General features: G+C 22.5%; 1 protein-coding gene across 27 annotated transcripts in view; it reads right to left on the bottom strand.

Annotated features, from left to right (window-relative positions):
* LOC129614661 (potassium voltage-gated channel subfamily KQT member 1) overlaps positions 1 to 17,170 on the bottom strand; it is a 134,372-nt gene that overhangs the window by 84,845 nt on the left and 32,357 nt on the right. For all 27 annotated transcript variants that reach the window (XM_055529392.1, XM_055529414.1, XM_055529415.1 and 24 more), the window contains one exon: positions 16,490 to 16,624. In XM_055529392.1, the coding sequence (XP_055385367.1) occupies positions 16,490 to 16,624 (135 nt within the window). The remainder of the gene's footprint in view (positions 1 to 16,489; positions 16,625 to 17,170) is intronic.

Below are 17,170 nucleotides of genomic sequence, written 5' to 3'. Positions count from 1 at the left end.
TTTCATTTCAAATGTACACAGGTAAATTTAAAGCAGAAAAATTTTTGTTTTCCACAACAAAATTGTTCATTTTCCCGCTCTCTTCTTTTTGGCGTAATTCCATTTAACGTTGTGACTTCTTAGAAAAATTAAATTAAATTTTTCTTTAATTTTCAATATTAACTTTAAATGGCACAACAGTAACCATTATAATAGTATATTTTATTTATATAATTACAAGAATCGGGATTTTGTTTTTCGTTTCGGTCTAGTACGAGCTTTACTGTATGAAGGGGGAATGGGAGCGAGAGAGGGGTAGTGAAATAAATATATGTTTTTTTTTTTCATTTCCGTTTCGCGGTAAGATTATGTTTATAATAAATAAATGAGAAGTTTGTCTTCTAAATTTTTACTATATCTAATTTTTATTTACAACATAATTTTCATATAAGTGTTTTGGTATGTTTGTAGTCGGTCTTGTTTAGCAATTTTAAGTCTCATATAATTATAAATACCTTTTTCATAAATGGAATGTTTTTCTTAGCAACAAATCATGCTTTAATTTGTAAAAATTTAGTTTTTAATATCGAATAATTTTTAAAGATCGTTCACGTTAATCGTTCTCTATTGTACTTCATTAACATTGTTTGGGCTTTGTATTCCATATATGTTATAAAAATGAATTTTGACGTAGCAATACTGATTTCTTGAATTCTAAATTCACGAATTTAAAATTTAATACATTAAAATCTAAGCAGCAAATTACAAAATTATTCTTAGAAATTATTTTTGAATAATAATTTTCGAAAGAAAAAAAAACGAAATATTTTCCCAAAATAAAATTTTCTCGTAAATTTTGCATATTTCAATATAATAATTTGTCGATTAATACAAAAAGTAATGGAAAATATTTTAGAATATACTCAAGAATTTAATTTAATACAGAGTTTTTGAAATAAATAGAATACGCTTATATAGAATATTAAAAGTTCTAGTACGCGTTTAACAACAGACGCATTCACGAAGCAAGGCGAATTTTTTTTAAAAAATCTAATACAGATTTTTGGTGTCATTAGTAAAGTAACTTCTTATTTAAATATGTACAAATTAAAAAAAATAACAAATTAAAAACATTCCATACAAAGTCGCAGTTAAGATTTTGTTATTGCATTGTGAATTGTAGTATTTTTTTTTAAAAAATCAAATTTATTATACTTAAAGCAAAACAAATTAAAATTTTATTGAATCCAAAATGATATCAGCTCACAATTTATAAAAAAATTTTCTTTTTATTCGAATTTCTTATATTTGTTTCGAGTTAAAATTTCAGACAATTCCAATATTTTCTTATTATAATAAAAAATCCTTAAATAATTTTTCTTCTTCTTTGATTTTTATTCTATTCACATTAGTTTTCATTCTTTAAGCAATCAACTCTCAAAATTATTTTTTAATAATAACGACAATAATAACAATAATAATATTAATAATATTAGTAATAATAAAATAATAATATTGTAAGAAAAAAATAAGAAAAGAAAAAAATGAAATTTTCTTTAACAAACAAAAAAATGTTTCGGGTTCGAAATGTATATAAAATAAAATAATGTCGAAATTAAATTTGACTTCGGGACATAATACAGATCTCAAAGTGCATTTAAGAGAAATTGAATTCGAATATCTCTTTCTAAAAAGAGTGATAGTCTTTCAAATCATAAAATAATATTCGTTTTTTTTGATTCACTGAAACTGTTATACATATATAATATCGGCAAGAGCAGATTCATTCAAATGTCCTTAAACTGAAATACCGAAATTCTTTGAATTCCAATTAAATATTGATTTATAACTTTCCAATATTATTTTCGAACTGTATATAGTTTTTTCCCAGACTTTAAAAATTAATAATAAAATAAATTCTTTAAAAATCAGAGAATTTTGTCATTATTTTCAATCCAATTTGGCTTTAAGAACAAATTTTTATTTTTTAAGAATTTAAACATCTTCCAATTCTTTATATCGTTAACATTTCATAAGAATATATATATATATATATGTGTGTATACGTACACATACTTATATAATATTGAATAAGAAAAGAAAGCAAAAAAGAAAAAAAATCATTGAAATCAAAGTAAAGATAATAATGTCTGATGATAATAATAACATTAAATAAAAAAAAATATTATTCTTCCAGTATATGTAATGATTTCGATAACATTATACATACAATATAACAATATCTTATGTATGTATAATAAAAATGAATATTTCCACTATGTTATTACTGCATAGCTTCTCATAATAATCGAAAAAGAGAGAGAAGAAAAAAAAATATATAATATTATGTATTGTATGAATGATAAAATATAAATCAGAGAATATTATGATTATTGCTCTCAGTAAAATAAAATTAATGTTATAAAAATAATATATTAGAAAATTTCAATCATAATTTTGTTATTATACTGTAAATGATATTGTGAGGGTGGTGGAAAGGGGGAGAAGGGGGAGAAGGGGGGGGGGGGTTTGTCATGTTTTTAAAATATATCAAGAAATTGAAGTTCAGACACATTGTATTGTAATTATTTTGAATGTTATTGGGAAAATTTATATGTATGTATAAAAGCAATTTGATTATTTTTGGAGTTACATGGGACTTATATCATTTCAATAATATTAATAAATTACATTTAAATACTTGAACTTGATATTATTTAATTGCATGTAAAAAACATTGTTTTGTAAATATCTTGAATTTTCTAATTCGAAATATTTACCATGTTACCATTAGTTGAACCTTATTTTAATATTCCATTAATTGAACAATAGAAAATAGTAAAACGAAACGCCTAAATGTATGCAATATTCAAAATATTAAAACTAATACAATTTTTTATGATATCCAATTAATTTTTAACAAGAATTTAAAAATTTTTCATTATTCTCTCTCAATTTTTCATTAAATTACTAAAAAATTCTTGAAAAAATTTAAATTTTTTTCAACTTGCTTAAAAATTTTAATTTTATACTTAAAATATTCACATATTTCTATACACGTGCCATATTATAATACAGTTTAAAATTTTTGATTAAAATCAAAATATTGACGAGAAATAGATTTATTGAAGGTGTTCTTTCAATTTCACTACTCTAGCTATATAAATCTTTCTTATTTGCATATTGAAGGAAAAATACTGAAATAAAATTCCAAATAAATAAAAAATTTCAATTTAATACAAATGGATTTAAAATATCCAAAAAAAAAAATTTCAAATGTATTGAAAGTGTGCAGAATTTTATAATTTTTTATGTTCTTTTTGTTTTTGTTCGAGTCACAATGTGCTATGATTTGAATTCGTGCACGTTCTAAATAAACACAACAGATCAACTTATAGTATACGGCAATCATAAAATAAAATGAATTGATTTTACATTTTTTTAAAAATATAGATTTAATCTGGTGGTTAACATGTACAGTTAGTTAGCAGGTAGTTTTGAATAGACAAATCACATGAACAAAAATAATAATAATTTGTATAACAGTTTAAAACAAAAATTAATTTAAATATAATAACATAGCCGTTTATACAAAATTTGAAAACTCAGTGAAAGATTAGTGGAAAAGAAGCATGATTCTTGAGCTTCAATAATGCCAACATTTTTTTGTCTTTATATTTAAATCGCGTTCTTGTCTCTCCATAACGACCAAATATTAAATTTAATGGACTTTTGTAGCAAATTATTAAAACACAAAATACATGTTTTTTTTCCGCTAAAACTAATTAAAATGACTACAAATTTTGTTTTTCTCATCATTCACATTAAAATAACATAAATTTCACATATCACATAAATTTCAAAAGTTGACTTGAGAACTTAATATCTTTAAAATAAAAAGTATTTTCATTTACTTTATCCCCAATTTAATCGGGACATCAAAAATTTTAATTCTATTCAATGAAAGAATTTTGATTTTTTCTTTTTATTTTGCACTTAATAAATTCCCTACTTTTAGTTGCATTTTAAACATATAACAGTGCATATAATAACGAAAAAGAAGAAAAAGGAAGCAAATAACAAAAATATAAAAAAATATTTTTATCCTTGTTTAAATACTTAGTGGAATATCACACAAAAAAAAAACATTTTTAATAAACTTTAAGTCCTTATTTTTTTTAAATATTGTTATAAGAGGATTTCGAGTGTTCTACACTTATGTTATGGTTAAAAATTATTAAATTGTTATTTTTCCTTTGCTTCCTTTTATATTTTATTTTCTTTAATGGTTTGCTTTAGAATTGTTCCTAAGAATAGAGCAAAATACAAATTTCTGTTATACACTTTATTCATTTTATATTGCACTCTAATGTACTTTTTAATTTTAAGAGTAAACGAAAAAATTTAAATAGTTTATGGGTCTTAAATAAAATGTATTTAGTAATAAAAATTTAGACTTAAAAAAATATTGTCAATTAAATTTTAAATTGATAATAAAAATATAACAGAGAAAGAAAGTAAAAATTATTTTTTAAAATTTAATTTTGTAATTTCTCGCCTTTTTTAAAAATCTCATTTTTAATGTCTATTGATTTTCAATATAATTTTGTACGTAATGCCATATATATCTATCAGACCACCAAGCTAAAATTATTTTTCGAAATTTTGAAACGGGAAAAAAAATACGAAAAATCATGCTTAATATTTTATGTATGCCGATTAATATTGGCGAAGTATGCCGATTGAAATTATTTTTTATTGAAATTTTTTTTTTATTGAAATTTTTGAGTATTCTTTTTTTTTGAAGTATTTGAGTATTGAGAGTCACTCTCTCTTTATTTAGTATGGTCTTAAAAGTCATGTAGATTATAATAATTATTTTTTCACTTCTTTTTTTTTCAATTTCTTTTTAAATTCTATTTCTTATTCAAAAATTTTAGTCCGTAATTCAGTCCCCTTCCATTTGAAAGACAGAAAAGGTTGTCTGCGCTAAGAATTGCAATTAAATTTAAAAAAAATATGTAGAATAAATAGAGCTTAAAATATTTATCGATTTCCTTCACACAAATAATTTCCGATACCCCTTCGATTTAAGCTCCATATAAATTTAGAATTTATTTTTGATTTGCTCTCTGAGCTTGTTAGATATATATATGACATTATGTAATGTATTATTTCTGAATATAGGCTACATAAATGTAAATAACAACAATATCATAACAACATACATAAGATAGAATAATTTTCTGAGTAGTTTTAAAGAATAATGTCTCAAGAAAATTTTTTCTTACTTATTTATATTCGCATATATTTTGATTACATTATTCTCTTTAAAGATTAATTACTCAAAATTTGAAACGCAACATTGTTGTTTTGTTTACATAATTCAATTTTTACGATACTGCTGTTATGAAACACTGCATAACTACAAGCATATGATACAATCCAGCAACAAAATTGCTCAAATATTTTTTAATCTCGATTTTTATATGCTTAATTTTAATTTCACTCTCTTTACTCAAAATATCATTTAATTCCAAGTGAAAACTTGTTTGTTTAATTTTATTTTAATTTTATTAAAGAAAATAATTACATTTTAAATAAAATTTGCTTCGATATTTTTGCTTTTATTCACCGATTTCAAAAAATTAATTAATTTCAATTTTAATATTTTTTTTTTTAAATATTAAGTTCAAATTAATATTGTATCACAATTTTTTTAAGTAGATATTAAAATTAGTTTCGAATTAAATTTAATAAAATAAAATGAAATAAAAATAAAAATTTAGAAAAAAAATTTTTATTGTTACCAATTCGATTTAATCGAAAACTCACGACAAACTAAAGTTACTGACCGAAAACATAACAGAAATTTTTTTTTATTTATTTTTTTTTCTTCTACTGTTGTGTAACTAAATATTGCGGTTTTTTTTTTATTCATTATATTTTATTTTATATTTATTTTTCTATGTATAATAATAATTGCATACACAACCATAAATTTATGTACATTAAATATAAAGGATTTTTCTCCTTTTATAAAATATTTTATTAACTTCATTTGTAAATCTATTGGGCACAATTTAGATTTTGTTTTTATATAAAAAATATATATATTTATAATATTATATACACATATATTTTAATAATGTATTTTTTAAATAATAATACAAGCTATATAGGAGAGTAAATTATAATATGGTCACAAAATAACACAAAAACCGCTTTTTAGTTATAAATAAGAATATGTGGTGTGCCAGGATTAAAACGATGACTAGTTTTGTTTTTGTATTTTTCCTTCCTTCCTATTTTTGCTTTTATTTTTTGTATTTGTATGTTTTTTTTTTTAATTTTTTGTTGTTAGCATGATTGTATGTTGAAGTAGGCATATTAAAAATGATCATGAGCGTTGATAAAAATTTAAGTATATATATATATGAAAATAACGCAAAAAAGCAATGAAAAATCATGCATATATATAGTTTTAACCAAATATTAAGTGAAAATTTTAACAGTTTTTGTTATTTATATTAGTTTATTGTTAATTTTGTTATATATTTTTATAAGTTGTGAAAATATAATGTATAAAATAAAAAAAAAACCAGGTCGTGCATGACTTCAGTTACAATAGAAATTATTGCTGAATTTTTACCGAAAAAAAAAACATAGTAAACTAGTAAAAACTTTTACTAAAATATTTTATAAAAGTAATGATAACACGATGGCAAAAACTACAATAAGAGTTAATTTTAGTATAAGATATTACAGGAAAGAAAAAAAAATTAACATGAAAATTTTATACAAATAAATTTTATAATAAGTTTGTAAGGTTATAAAGTTATTAGCTGTACTGTCTTGTTGCTGCAATCCCATAATAAAAGAAGCAGCATTTTTTTATTACAAATCAAAAGCCTTCTATTTATAACCTATATGATTAAGTTGAAATTTCGTTCATATTTAAGATTTCCTTGCACCTTAAAATCTTCCCCTTAATTACAAATGGCCTCCCAATAAATTTTTTTTGTACTATGCCGAACCATTGTCAAAAAACTTGTCGAAATCAAAGTTATAGATCTAACCGAGACATTTTCGAAAATTTTCCATATACAAACTTTTTTGACTTTCAATCTTAGTATGACAAGATTTGAAATAACTTTAAAAATCAAATTTTCGCTATAAATTAAAAAATCAAGTTCTCGCTATAAATTTCGCTATAAATTACGAATCGCTGAGTCGACGTAAAACACCAGTTTCTAAAAAATTTCCCAAAATTTTATTGTGATCGGATGATTGGTTTATTAATGAGAAATTGTCACACAAAATTTTGATTTTTCGCCATTATATTATAATACAGGTTAACAATTATATCGTATATAATAAGTTTGCAAAAATATAAAAAAAATTTTTCCTCTCATTCATTTATTTTAGCTCACACTGTACATATTTTATTTATTTTTATTAAAAGCAGTGTACATATATATATATATATATACATATAATCTTAATTTGTTAAAAATTCTATTTAAAAAATAACAACTAGAAAAAATGAAAAAAATAAAAGAGGATAGGCATTCGGAAATGATGAACCATTTTTAATGTTTTTCATTTATTTTTAGATATTTGCTCTCGAGTTGCGACTATAATATATGGCGGCTATTAAATGACGATACATTGTAATAATGGTTTTATTGTTTTTTAGCAATTAAAATTACTAAAATACTTAAAATATATACACTCTTTTTTAATGACTATTTAATTGATTTTAAGTAGATAATATGTATATGTACGGTGTGTGTATATAATAAGACAGTAATTAAGGTTAAAATTTTTGTTTTCGGTTATTTAGGCAAAAATTTATCAAGAAATTTATTTTTATTATTTGTCTTCACGTTATTAAAGACTTAAAGAGTTCTAAACAAGTGACTAAAATCACTAAATAATGCGATTTTTAAATAATTTAAGGAATGAGCTTTATTTTGCAACCACATCCCAACTACTCTGCTAGTAAAATGGCCTAATTAAATATTATGTAAATAATTTACGTGCCTATATAATTTTGAAGTCAAATAAATGGCATTTATATTGATAGGGACAACTATAATTTAATTACGTTGACTTTATTCATGTTAATTACATAAATAATTATAATATTAGAAATGTTTTACATGTTATACGACTTTTGTACTCTGTAACTTTGACGCATTTATAAAACATTATAAATAAAAATAATATAATAATTACTTATGTATTTTCATCACGCATTTAACCATGTTACTGCGGTATTTGTTTTTTTTTTTTAAAATAAGTAAAAAAAATTTAATTAGCATGTCAAAAATATAACACAAATTATCAAACAATAACCATACTGTAATAATTATAAATAATTATATTTTATTTTTAAAATAATTTTAATTATTTAACTTGTAAATAAACAAAAAAATAAAATATAAATATAGAGAAAACAATGTAAAGAAATGCAGAATGTAATAATAACGATCGTCACATGTTTTCTCAAATAATAATTTTCTTTTATTGTTTTAATATTTTTTTAATTTTCTTTATAGTTGAACAATTAATTACTTTAATTAAATATTGGAATGGAGCCCATTTTTTAATTAAATTGAATGTAATTATATTTTAAAATTTATTAAAAAGTCAAATTCCTCTCTATAACAATATTTATTTCCGGAAATAAAAGGATATAATATAAATGAAATAATTATTCTAAACAGTAATTGTTATTAAAGTAATACAGAATCTACTCTATTATAAGAGAAGCATAGAAATTTATTTGAAATTAAATTTTTCTCATTGTGTTGCGTCGTAAAAGTACAACAGTAACAGAGAAACTCAATTCAGAATAAATAATATAAAGAGAATGAGAAGCTTTCAATAATAATTGCATTGCAGCAATAGTAATGGAACAAAAAAAATAATAAAAATTGAGCGGTGTACTGTGAAGCAAAGCAACATACGATTTTGATTTTCTTTGAAAATTTTGTACAGAAATTTTTATTTGAGATTTTTCGCTCTTTTTACATTCATTATTATTTTCGATCTGTAATTGAGTTTTATAAGTAAAATGAGTTAGAAATCAAAATCAATAATAAAATAGATAGAACCTTGAATATAAAATATTCTTTTAAAATTTCAGTAATGACATTACGAATTTCAAATAGTATAGAATTAAGAATGTCATTTACAAAAATTATTATGAATACATACATACAAAAATATATACTTAATCATTATTATTTAACAAAATTTGTCTTATATCCTGCTTTTATCGTTTTAATTTTTCCTTTTATATCCTGTTATGGTATAATCATATTTATAATAATATAATTATTTATACTTATTATTAATTTTTACTTTCCGTTGCAGGTTAACCACTTTTTTTTTTTGACATATATGTAAATATTTTCAATATTCATGCAACTTTATTAAAATTGTTACCATAATGTCCCCACGCGCTGAAATGTCCCTTAAATTCATTATACATTTATACATAACAATTGTGTTATATGTACATATATATGTATTTATTATTCTGAATGTAGCCATATGAAATAATATTCTCAATATAACACATTATTAATTCCGGAATAACAGAAAAAAGGAGGCGATATCCGCATGCAGATAATTTTTATTTTTGAAATTTTTTCATTTTACTCAATTTCCGGTTGAAAATATTTCTGTTTTTTTTTTTTTCGTTTTGTTTGTGTTTTATTTTTCATTTTCTTCTTTTTTGTTTAACCATGTTGTTGAAATTCCATAATAAAATATGTATAGAAAATAAGGAAAAATATTATAAAATATCAAATTGGCAACAAAATTATTACAACTTTAATTTATGTAATAATATTTTTGAATTATTTGGATATTTTTAATATTTTGAATATGGAGCAACTCTTATGTGACTAACACAATTGAAATTATTGAAGAGAACTCGTAAATTAAACCCAATATTTCATAACTATAATACACTGGGATTATATACAATTTGCAACTGGGATTATGCAATAATAAGCAACAGTAATTTGAATAGAAAAAAAAAACGTTTGTACTTAGTTGCCATTTTTGTTGCCGGACATGTTTGTTATACCAATTTGAACTGAATTTACTAAAATTAATACATGTTTTATTGCTTACATTACTGCAAAATATTACAAATATATATACGAAGTTTGCATATTACAAAATTTCCATATTACTACAAGTACAATATATAGAATGGCACATAATGATGTATATATATATATGAAAAATCCTTAGTCTTTCAATTACAAACAGAATAATATTGAAATAATTATCTGATTTGCATATAAATAGAAAAATTTCACACTTTACTAAAGAATTATTATATTTTATTCGGCTTACCCTGCTATTATTGTCGATTTTTAATATGATAGTGTGTAAATTTGTGATCATTTTTTTTTTCTTTGCTTTTATCTCTTACATGCGTTACGAAAATATATTATATAATAGGATATTGTTATACATATGATATAATTTTTTTCTTGAAAAAAAAAACTGTTATTTATATTCATGAACATTGCCAGTCTTTGCTCCAACTCAATAAAATATAAATTGAAATTTTATAATTTTAATCCTTGGTGATTAAATTTATATGTATGTAAGGGTATTGGTAAAAAAGGTTATGTGGTAAACAGAAATAAAATTATATTTTTGTCCCGCACACAAAAGTTGTTTTTGCATAATTTGTGATGAAACCGCAAATTTTAATTTTAAATAATAAAATAAATAATAAATGTCGTGCTTTTTTTTATTTTTATTAAAAAATCGAAAATAAACTTGGAAAACATTAAAATTATTTATTTATTAATATCTTCAAATAATAATTATAATAAAAATTTTACTTGAAATTATGATTCTGGTTAAGATGTGGTAAAAAATATTTTTTTTTTCTTTGAGAATATGAAATTCATAAAAATTGCATATTTCTAGGGGAAAGAGTAAGAGAAAAACGAAATTATCATGATTTAATTGCAATATACCAAAAAAATGTGAATAAAGTCATGAGAGAGATTCAGAATTTAAGAGAAAATTAATATAGAAAGCCTCCCAAGTCAAATTAAATGGAATTGTAGTTAAATTATAATGTTCAATATTACCATTAAGTGCAACAAATTTATTTTCTCAATTTAAATTGATTTTAAAACAATAATGGCCATTCTGGTCCGTGATAATTTCTGAAATTTTTTAGCCTATTTTACAAAGTCACTCTTTTAAATTTTAATTTTGAATTAAAATTTTATTCAATTAATTAAAGTCTATTTGTAGGGGTGCAAAATTAAGTTGTGCTTCAGTTTCTATTTCATACACAAAATTTATTTATTTTTATTTTTTTTACTCTTTATTTGATATTTTCCTTTGTTTCTGATTGCAGTCTTTTTAATTGGAGTTTCCGATTGAATTAACTAAAATATCAAATTGTCACCGGATAGAACAGTTTACGAGAATATTATAATTATAGTTTTGTTTACTCTACAACTATATTTAAATAAAATAAAAAATAAATTTTCATTTAATGTTAGCACGCATACGAACTAGCTACAAATTCTTATGTATAAAAATACAAACATAAATATTTACATAAATTTTATTGTAGAAATTTATTTCTCTTTTCGGTTTTGTTTGCTGTTTCCTAAAAATATCTGATTCATTAATTTTTTTTTTTATGATTAAAGGTGTTTAATATTTAAAGGTACTATAATTAAAATATAAAACTTGAATAATTAAATATTATATATTAGTGTGAGTGTTAACACTAGATTATAAAAAAAAAATAGTGATTTTTGCTTTATTGCTTTTGTTTTATTTACAACTAATTTTCCTTAGTTTTATAACTTTATACCCATTATAATTCAGTAGGGTATTACAAGGATAACAAATATTAATTAACATAATTTTTTTGAATTTCGACAAAGCACTGATTCCGGGAAAGTATCAGATGAATCACTGAAACACTAAAAATATTTGAAATATGTCATGAATAAGATCTAATAAAATTAGAAAATTCAGAATTAACCCTTTTTGACTCCTCATTTAATTGAAATATGTTCCATTCTCGTATCTCTAGCCGTGACAATCTCTAGTTAATATGAATAATTTTTAATAAAATCTTATTTATAATTAGTGTTAATAGTCATTTTCTTCTAAAATATCATTTAAATAATTTTTAATGTACAAAAAACTAGATTCAAAAGATTGACTACATTCAAAAACACATTGATATCTCAAATAATAATATTTAAAGAATGCATAAATTATATTTTAAAATAATGCTGGGTTAACAATAGACCTTATTACAATTTTCTATATGTAATACCATAAAATTTTTGTAAATTGTTGAATCGAATTTATAATGCCGAACGAATTTCTAATATTGTTCAATTCGTTCGGCATTATAAATTTTGAAAATAATTCTAATTTGTAAAGTCAGAATTGTCGCGTTCATGTCTAAAGGAAATCATTAGATGGCAAAATTATAAAATGAATGAAATTTTTGTTAAAAAAAAAAAAACAAAATACGCATTGCGTGACTCTAAGATTTGGAATATTTCTGTTTTGAAGAAAAGACGAAAAAATTATTCATGTAAGTATGGAGTTGAATAATAATTTCGTATATTTCGTAAAAAGAAAGTAGTAATAAACTCACATACATAGTTATATAAAATATATAATATTTGAGAGCGTATATATGAAAATTTGTATGTATATTGGATGTTTTAACGCACATATAGGCTGTTTCCTTTAAGTTTAAATGAATTTTTCAAATATTAAAGCATTTAAAGGATTTATTGAGGAGATGTCTGTATACCCTACCAAAATACATCGTTATTGAGTAAGCCAAACTCATATAAATTATAATATTTAAATTAAATTCTTAAAAATATATTCTGCTATCCAAGCAATTCTGCAATTCTATAAATCCGAATAAGAATTAATCGAAATTTGTCCTTGGAATACAATTTATTGAAATTTCAACAATAATTATATTGTTCAGAAAATCAATGTTATGATCGTTAAATTATTTAAAAACAAAATTTTTATTGATGATTGAAAATTGCACTCAAATTTACTTTAAGAAAAAATCAATCAAATCTAATAAGTCCCACAAAAATTTCCATAAAAAAAAAAATAAAAATTTTTAACTTTTCCCAAAAATTTTCATATTTTATTACTGGTTTTTTGTTTTTCTTGCAGTTCACAGTTTTCTTCATCATTCTTCTATAATCAGATTGAAATCAAAGAATTCCAAATTTATTATATAAATATATTATTATTATAAAAAAAAATTCAAAAATTATTAAAATAGGATTTATTTTATTCTGCTTAACCCAGATTTATAATTCCATTACATTCAAAAATATAAATGCGAAGGCTTGCCACTTGTACAGAAGTGGAAAGTACTTGTACTACAATGACTGGAAATTTTTAATAAAAAAAATTTAAAAAATTGAAAAAATTTTGTTTTAATACAAAAACAAAAAGTAATTATGGCAAAATCCGAGAAATAAATTTTTTTAGGAGATTATTTTCAAGCTTTAAAAATATTTTGCTTACAAACATAAAAATATCCCATAAAAATTCATTTTATAAAAATACCTATTTAAATAATTTCATATTTTAAATTATGTATAAATGAGTAACGTTAAATGTAGATTTAAAAGAGAGATTATAGTATAATTAACAAACAAAATAAATTTGTTTTCTTGTTTAACATATGCGGTATGCAGTTTTGCAATTCACTTATCGGGTAACAAGACAATTATGTTACAAATCTTTTTGCATATACGTACAATGTGGAAGGTTATGTAATGGCATCAAATTTCACATGTAGGGTAAATAAACTATATTTTTAGAGAGACAGTCTTGTCTGTCACGTATTTGCATAACTTTGCGCCTGAACAGATTATGATAAAATTTTATGTATGAATCAGCAATTTTCCTACAGGCCAAATTTATATTTTTGTGTCAATTTTCTTAAAATTTACTATTTAAAATGGGAGATATTAAAGTAGTGAAATTATAAATTTTTTGTAAAGATATAGGCTTGGAAACAGAATTAGAGGCCGATTTTCATTATTTTACCCTATCCACAGAAATAATTGATTGAAGTTCTTGAAATTTTATACATGATTTCTGGTTGTTACCGAAATTAACTGTACTTCGAGTAGCGTAAAGTATACCTTTACTAAGAGCCAAAATTATATTTTTTTAGGTTGGTATTTAAGAAAAAAAATTATAATCTGGCAATGCTGTCCCAACACTTTTATATTGCATGAAAATTATAAGGAAGTATTTAGAGAAAATAAAGAACAGCAGACCTTTTAAAGGTTATTTTTTTTTTTCAATTTTTATTAAAATCGAAAGCAAAAAAAAACACAAAGTAAGTGCTTCGAAATTTGAATTTGCTTTCAACGAGTTTTCCTTTATTCTTTTTTTTTACGTTTAAACAGAAAAGTGTAAAAAAAAAAACTCCCACAAAAAAAAAAGGATCTCATTTGTTGTATTGAATATTTGAAATCGATTCAACTTCTTTATCCTATAAATTGATTTTATAAAAAAAACAAAAATTTTTTTTGCAGAAATTATTAAGAAAAAAAAAAAAAGATTCAGAAACTTTTTAAAAAGAAAAAATTTCCCGACAATTTGAGTTCTTTTATACAAAAAAAAAACGAATCTATATACCTTTACATTATTATAAAGTAATAGAAAATACATGGGTCCGTTGCCGTTCCATATTGAAAATTTTCCGTCATAATCGAGATTTAAAAGTTTATTTGGGTAAAAAACAAATCTAAATCTTGTTACACCCTACCAATTCAAGGAATTTCAAAGAATTTTGAATTAACTCAATTTTTTTTTTCTGTTTTTGTTTTGTGAAAAGTTTTTTCCTGTTGTAATTTTTGGGATATTTTTGAGAACATGGAAGAAAAACAAAGAAAGTGATAAATATTTTAAAGTTTCTTTCATTCTGTTCATATTCAATTCAGTTCACATTTTAAGAACTTCATTAAATTCAAGTTAAAATAATTGAATTGAATTTGAATTATAATAGATTTTGATGTGACGTAATAAATATGGCGATATATTAAAATAAAAACGATAGTTAACTATTGATATTATTAAAATGATAGTAGAAAAATAAAATAAAATATTATTTGAAGTGTTGTAGTACTAACTACATAGTAAGTTTTTCGTAAATGTGTACTTCATTTCTCAATTTATTGAAAATATGGCGGACGAATGAATCCCAATGGCATTGACGGCTCATTCTGCAAATTTAACTTATTCAGAAATTTGTAGAATTTCCATAAATTTGCAAAATATTCAGGATTCTCTGTGGAATTGTCAACGATAGAGGAAGAAATTTCGTTAAAAAAGAAAATTGCACACTCATTTTATTGACCACCTGTGTTTGTACTGCCCATTAACAAACAAATTTCGGTAATTATTTTTTTTTTTTTAAATTTTATTATTGTGTTAATTTTGCCGCTAGTAATTTTCAATTTATTACCGTGCTTTCTCAATAAATGTTGAAAGTAAAAATATTGCTTAAAAAGGTCCGGATGATAATAGATTAATCCAATCTCATATTGCACAAATAAAACCAATGATAGTTTTGTGGCTTCCAATTTCAAATTAATTAACTTTGTACTCAATGCAGCAAAAACCACAAAACCACAATAAACACATAACTGTGGTAACAGTAAAATGAGTTAAAAAATTGAGTGCAATTATCATTATTTTAATTTGCTGCTATATAAACCATACTGTCAACCAAATAAATGTCATTCCAAACCACTTCTATATAATATGTAAATAGATTAGCCTAAATATTTAAATAATTAAAGAGATATTACTCTTTTGAGATTTTGTATCAAAATTTCAAATCTCTGCGATTCAATATTAAAAAATGAAATTTTTCTACTATATAACAAGGCTTGGAGGCGCTTGTAAGTTCTGTTGGGAAATGTAGAAGACTTCATGTTCTTGTTGAATTGTGGAAATGCATGTTCTTGTTGATTGTAAACCATTAATCCACACTTGGTATAGTTGCGTCTTCGCAGCAGAAGAGCTGCAAAAAATCACTTCACACAAAATATTCGAATTTTTCGAAAGTATAGTTCTTGAGGCAGTGCTTTAAGCTTGATAAGTATGAGAGGGAGACCACAGTAGATTCACCTCTTGGGTCCCGGTTCATTTTTACTACATATCTAATATAATAACAGAGTAATTACTTGCCCTATATTCTACAATATTTTTGAATAAAGAAAAACTCAAAATTGGAATTTGTCATACTGGAAAATTGTAAACAATGTTGCAATTTTTTTAACTAAATTTTGCTATTATCAAAATAAAAATAATATTTTGACAAAATAGAATTTAAAAATTAATATGAAACCATGATTTTTATATTGTTATTAAAAAATAGTGTTAGAAACAAAAAAAAATATAATTAATTTAGTTAAAAACTTACCTTAAAAAAAATTCTATTATAAACCAAATAACCACTAAAATTTCCATTCTATATAATATATATAACGCTTGCTCTTCGTATTCTTTAATTGTGGAAAATACGCTTAAGGCCAGGCACGTGAACACCATAAAAAAACTGAAAAACAATAGAAAAACAAAAATTTAATTTTTTTGGTTTTTTTATTTTTAGTTTTGTATTTTTAATAAATCAAATGAGGAACTTTGTATATAAGGTAATATAAAAGACTTTTATATATATATATATATATATACATATGTTGTAATGTATATATACATATAAAGTTTCAATGAAATACACTCAACATAACAAAAGTATAAAAGAAGTAATCATTGTTTTTACTATGCCCGCTAACGCTTTGTTTTTGTTTTTTTTTTTTAGGCAAAAATCTCATCTTTGTAGCTTGTCTGTTTGGATTCTACGAAAAATAAAAGAAGAAATGTTATTTCAACAAACCATTCTAATGAATATATAAAATGAAGTAATCATTAAGGGGTGGGTCTGAAATGAATATATTCTAGTGAAAAACGTATAGAAAAATTATTTTAAATACTGCTATGATTTTTCTTTGAATAAGGAAAAAAATAATAATTATATTCTAAATTTTTGGAAGGTAATCCGTATTTTCTTTAAATTCATTGAATTTAATTAATTCTAAAAGGG

Source organism: Condylostylus longicornis, unplaced genomic scaffold (assembly GCF_029603195.1).
Source record: "Condylostylus longicornis isolate FDR11 unplaced genomic scaffold, ASM2960319v2 ptg000114l, whole genome shotgun sequence".
Taxonomy (NCBI): Eukaryota; Metazoa; Arthropoda; class Insecta; order Diptera; family Dolichopodidae; genus Condylostylus; species Condylostylus longicornis.
The sequence above is the reverse complement of the archived record's forward strand: the minus strand, read 5'-3'. Positions and strand labels throughout refer to the sequence as shown.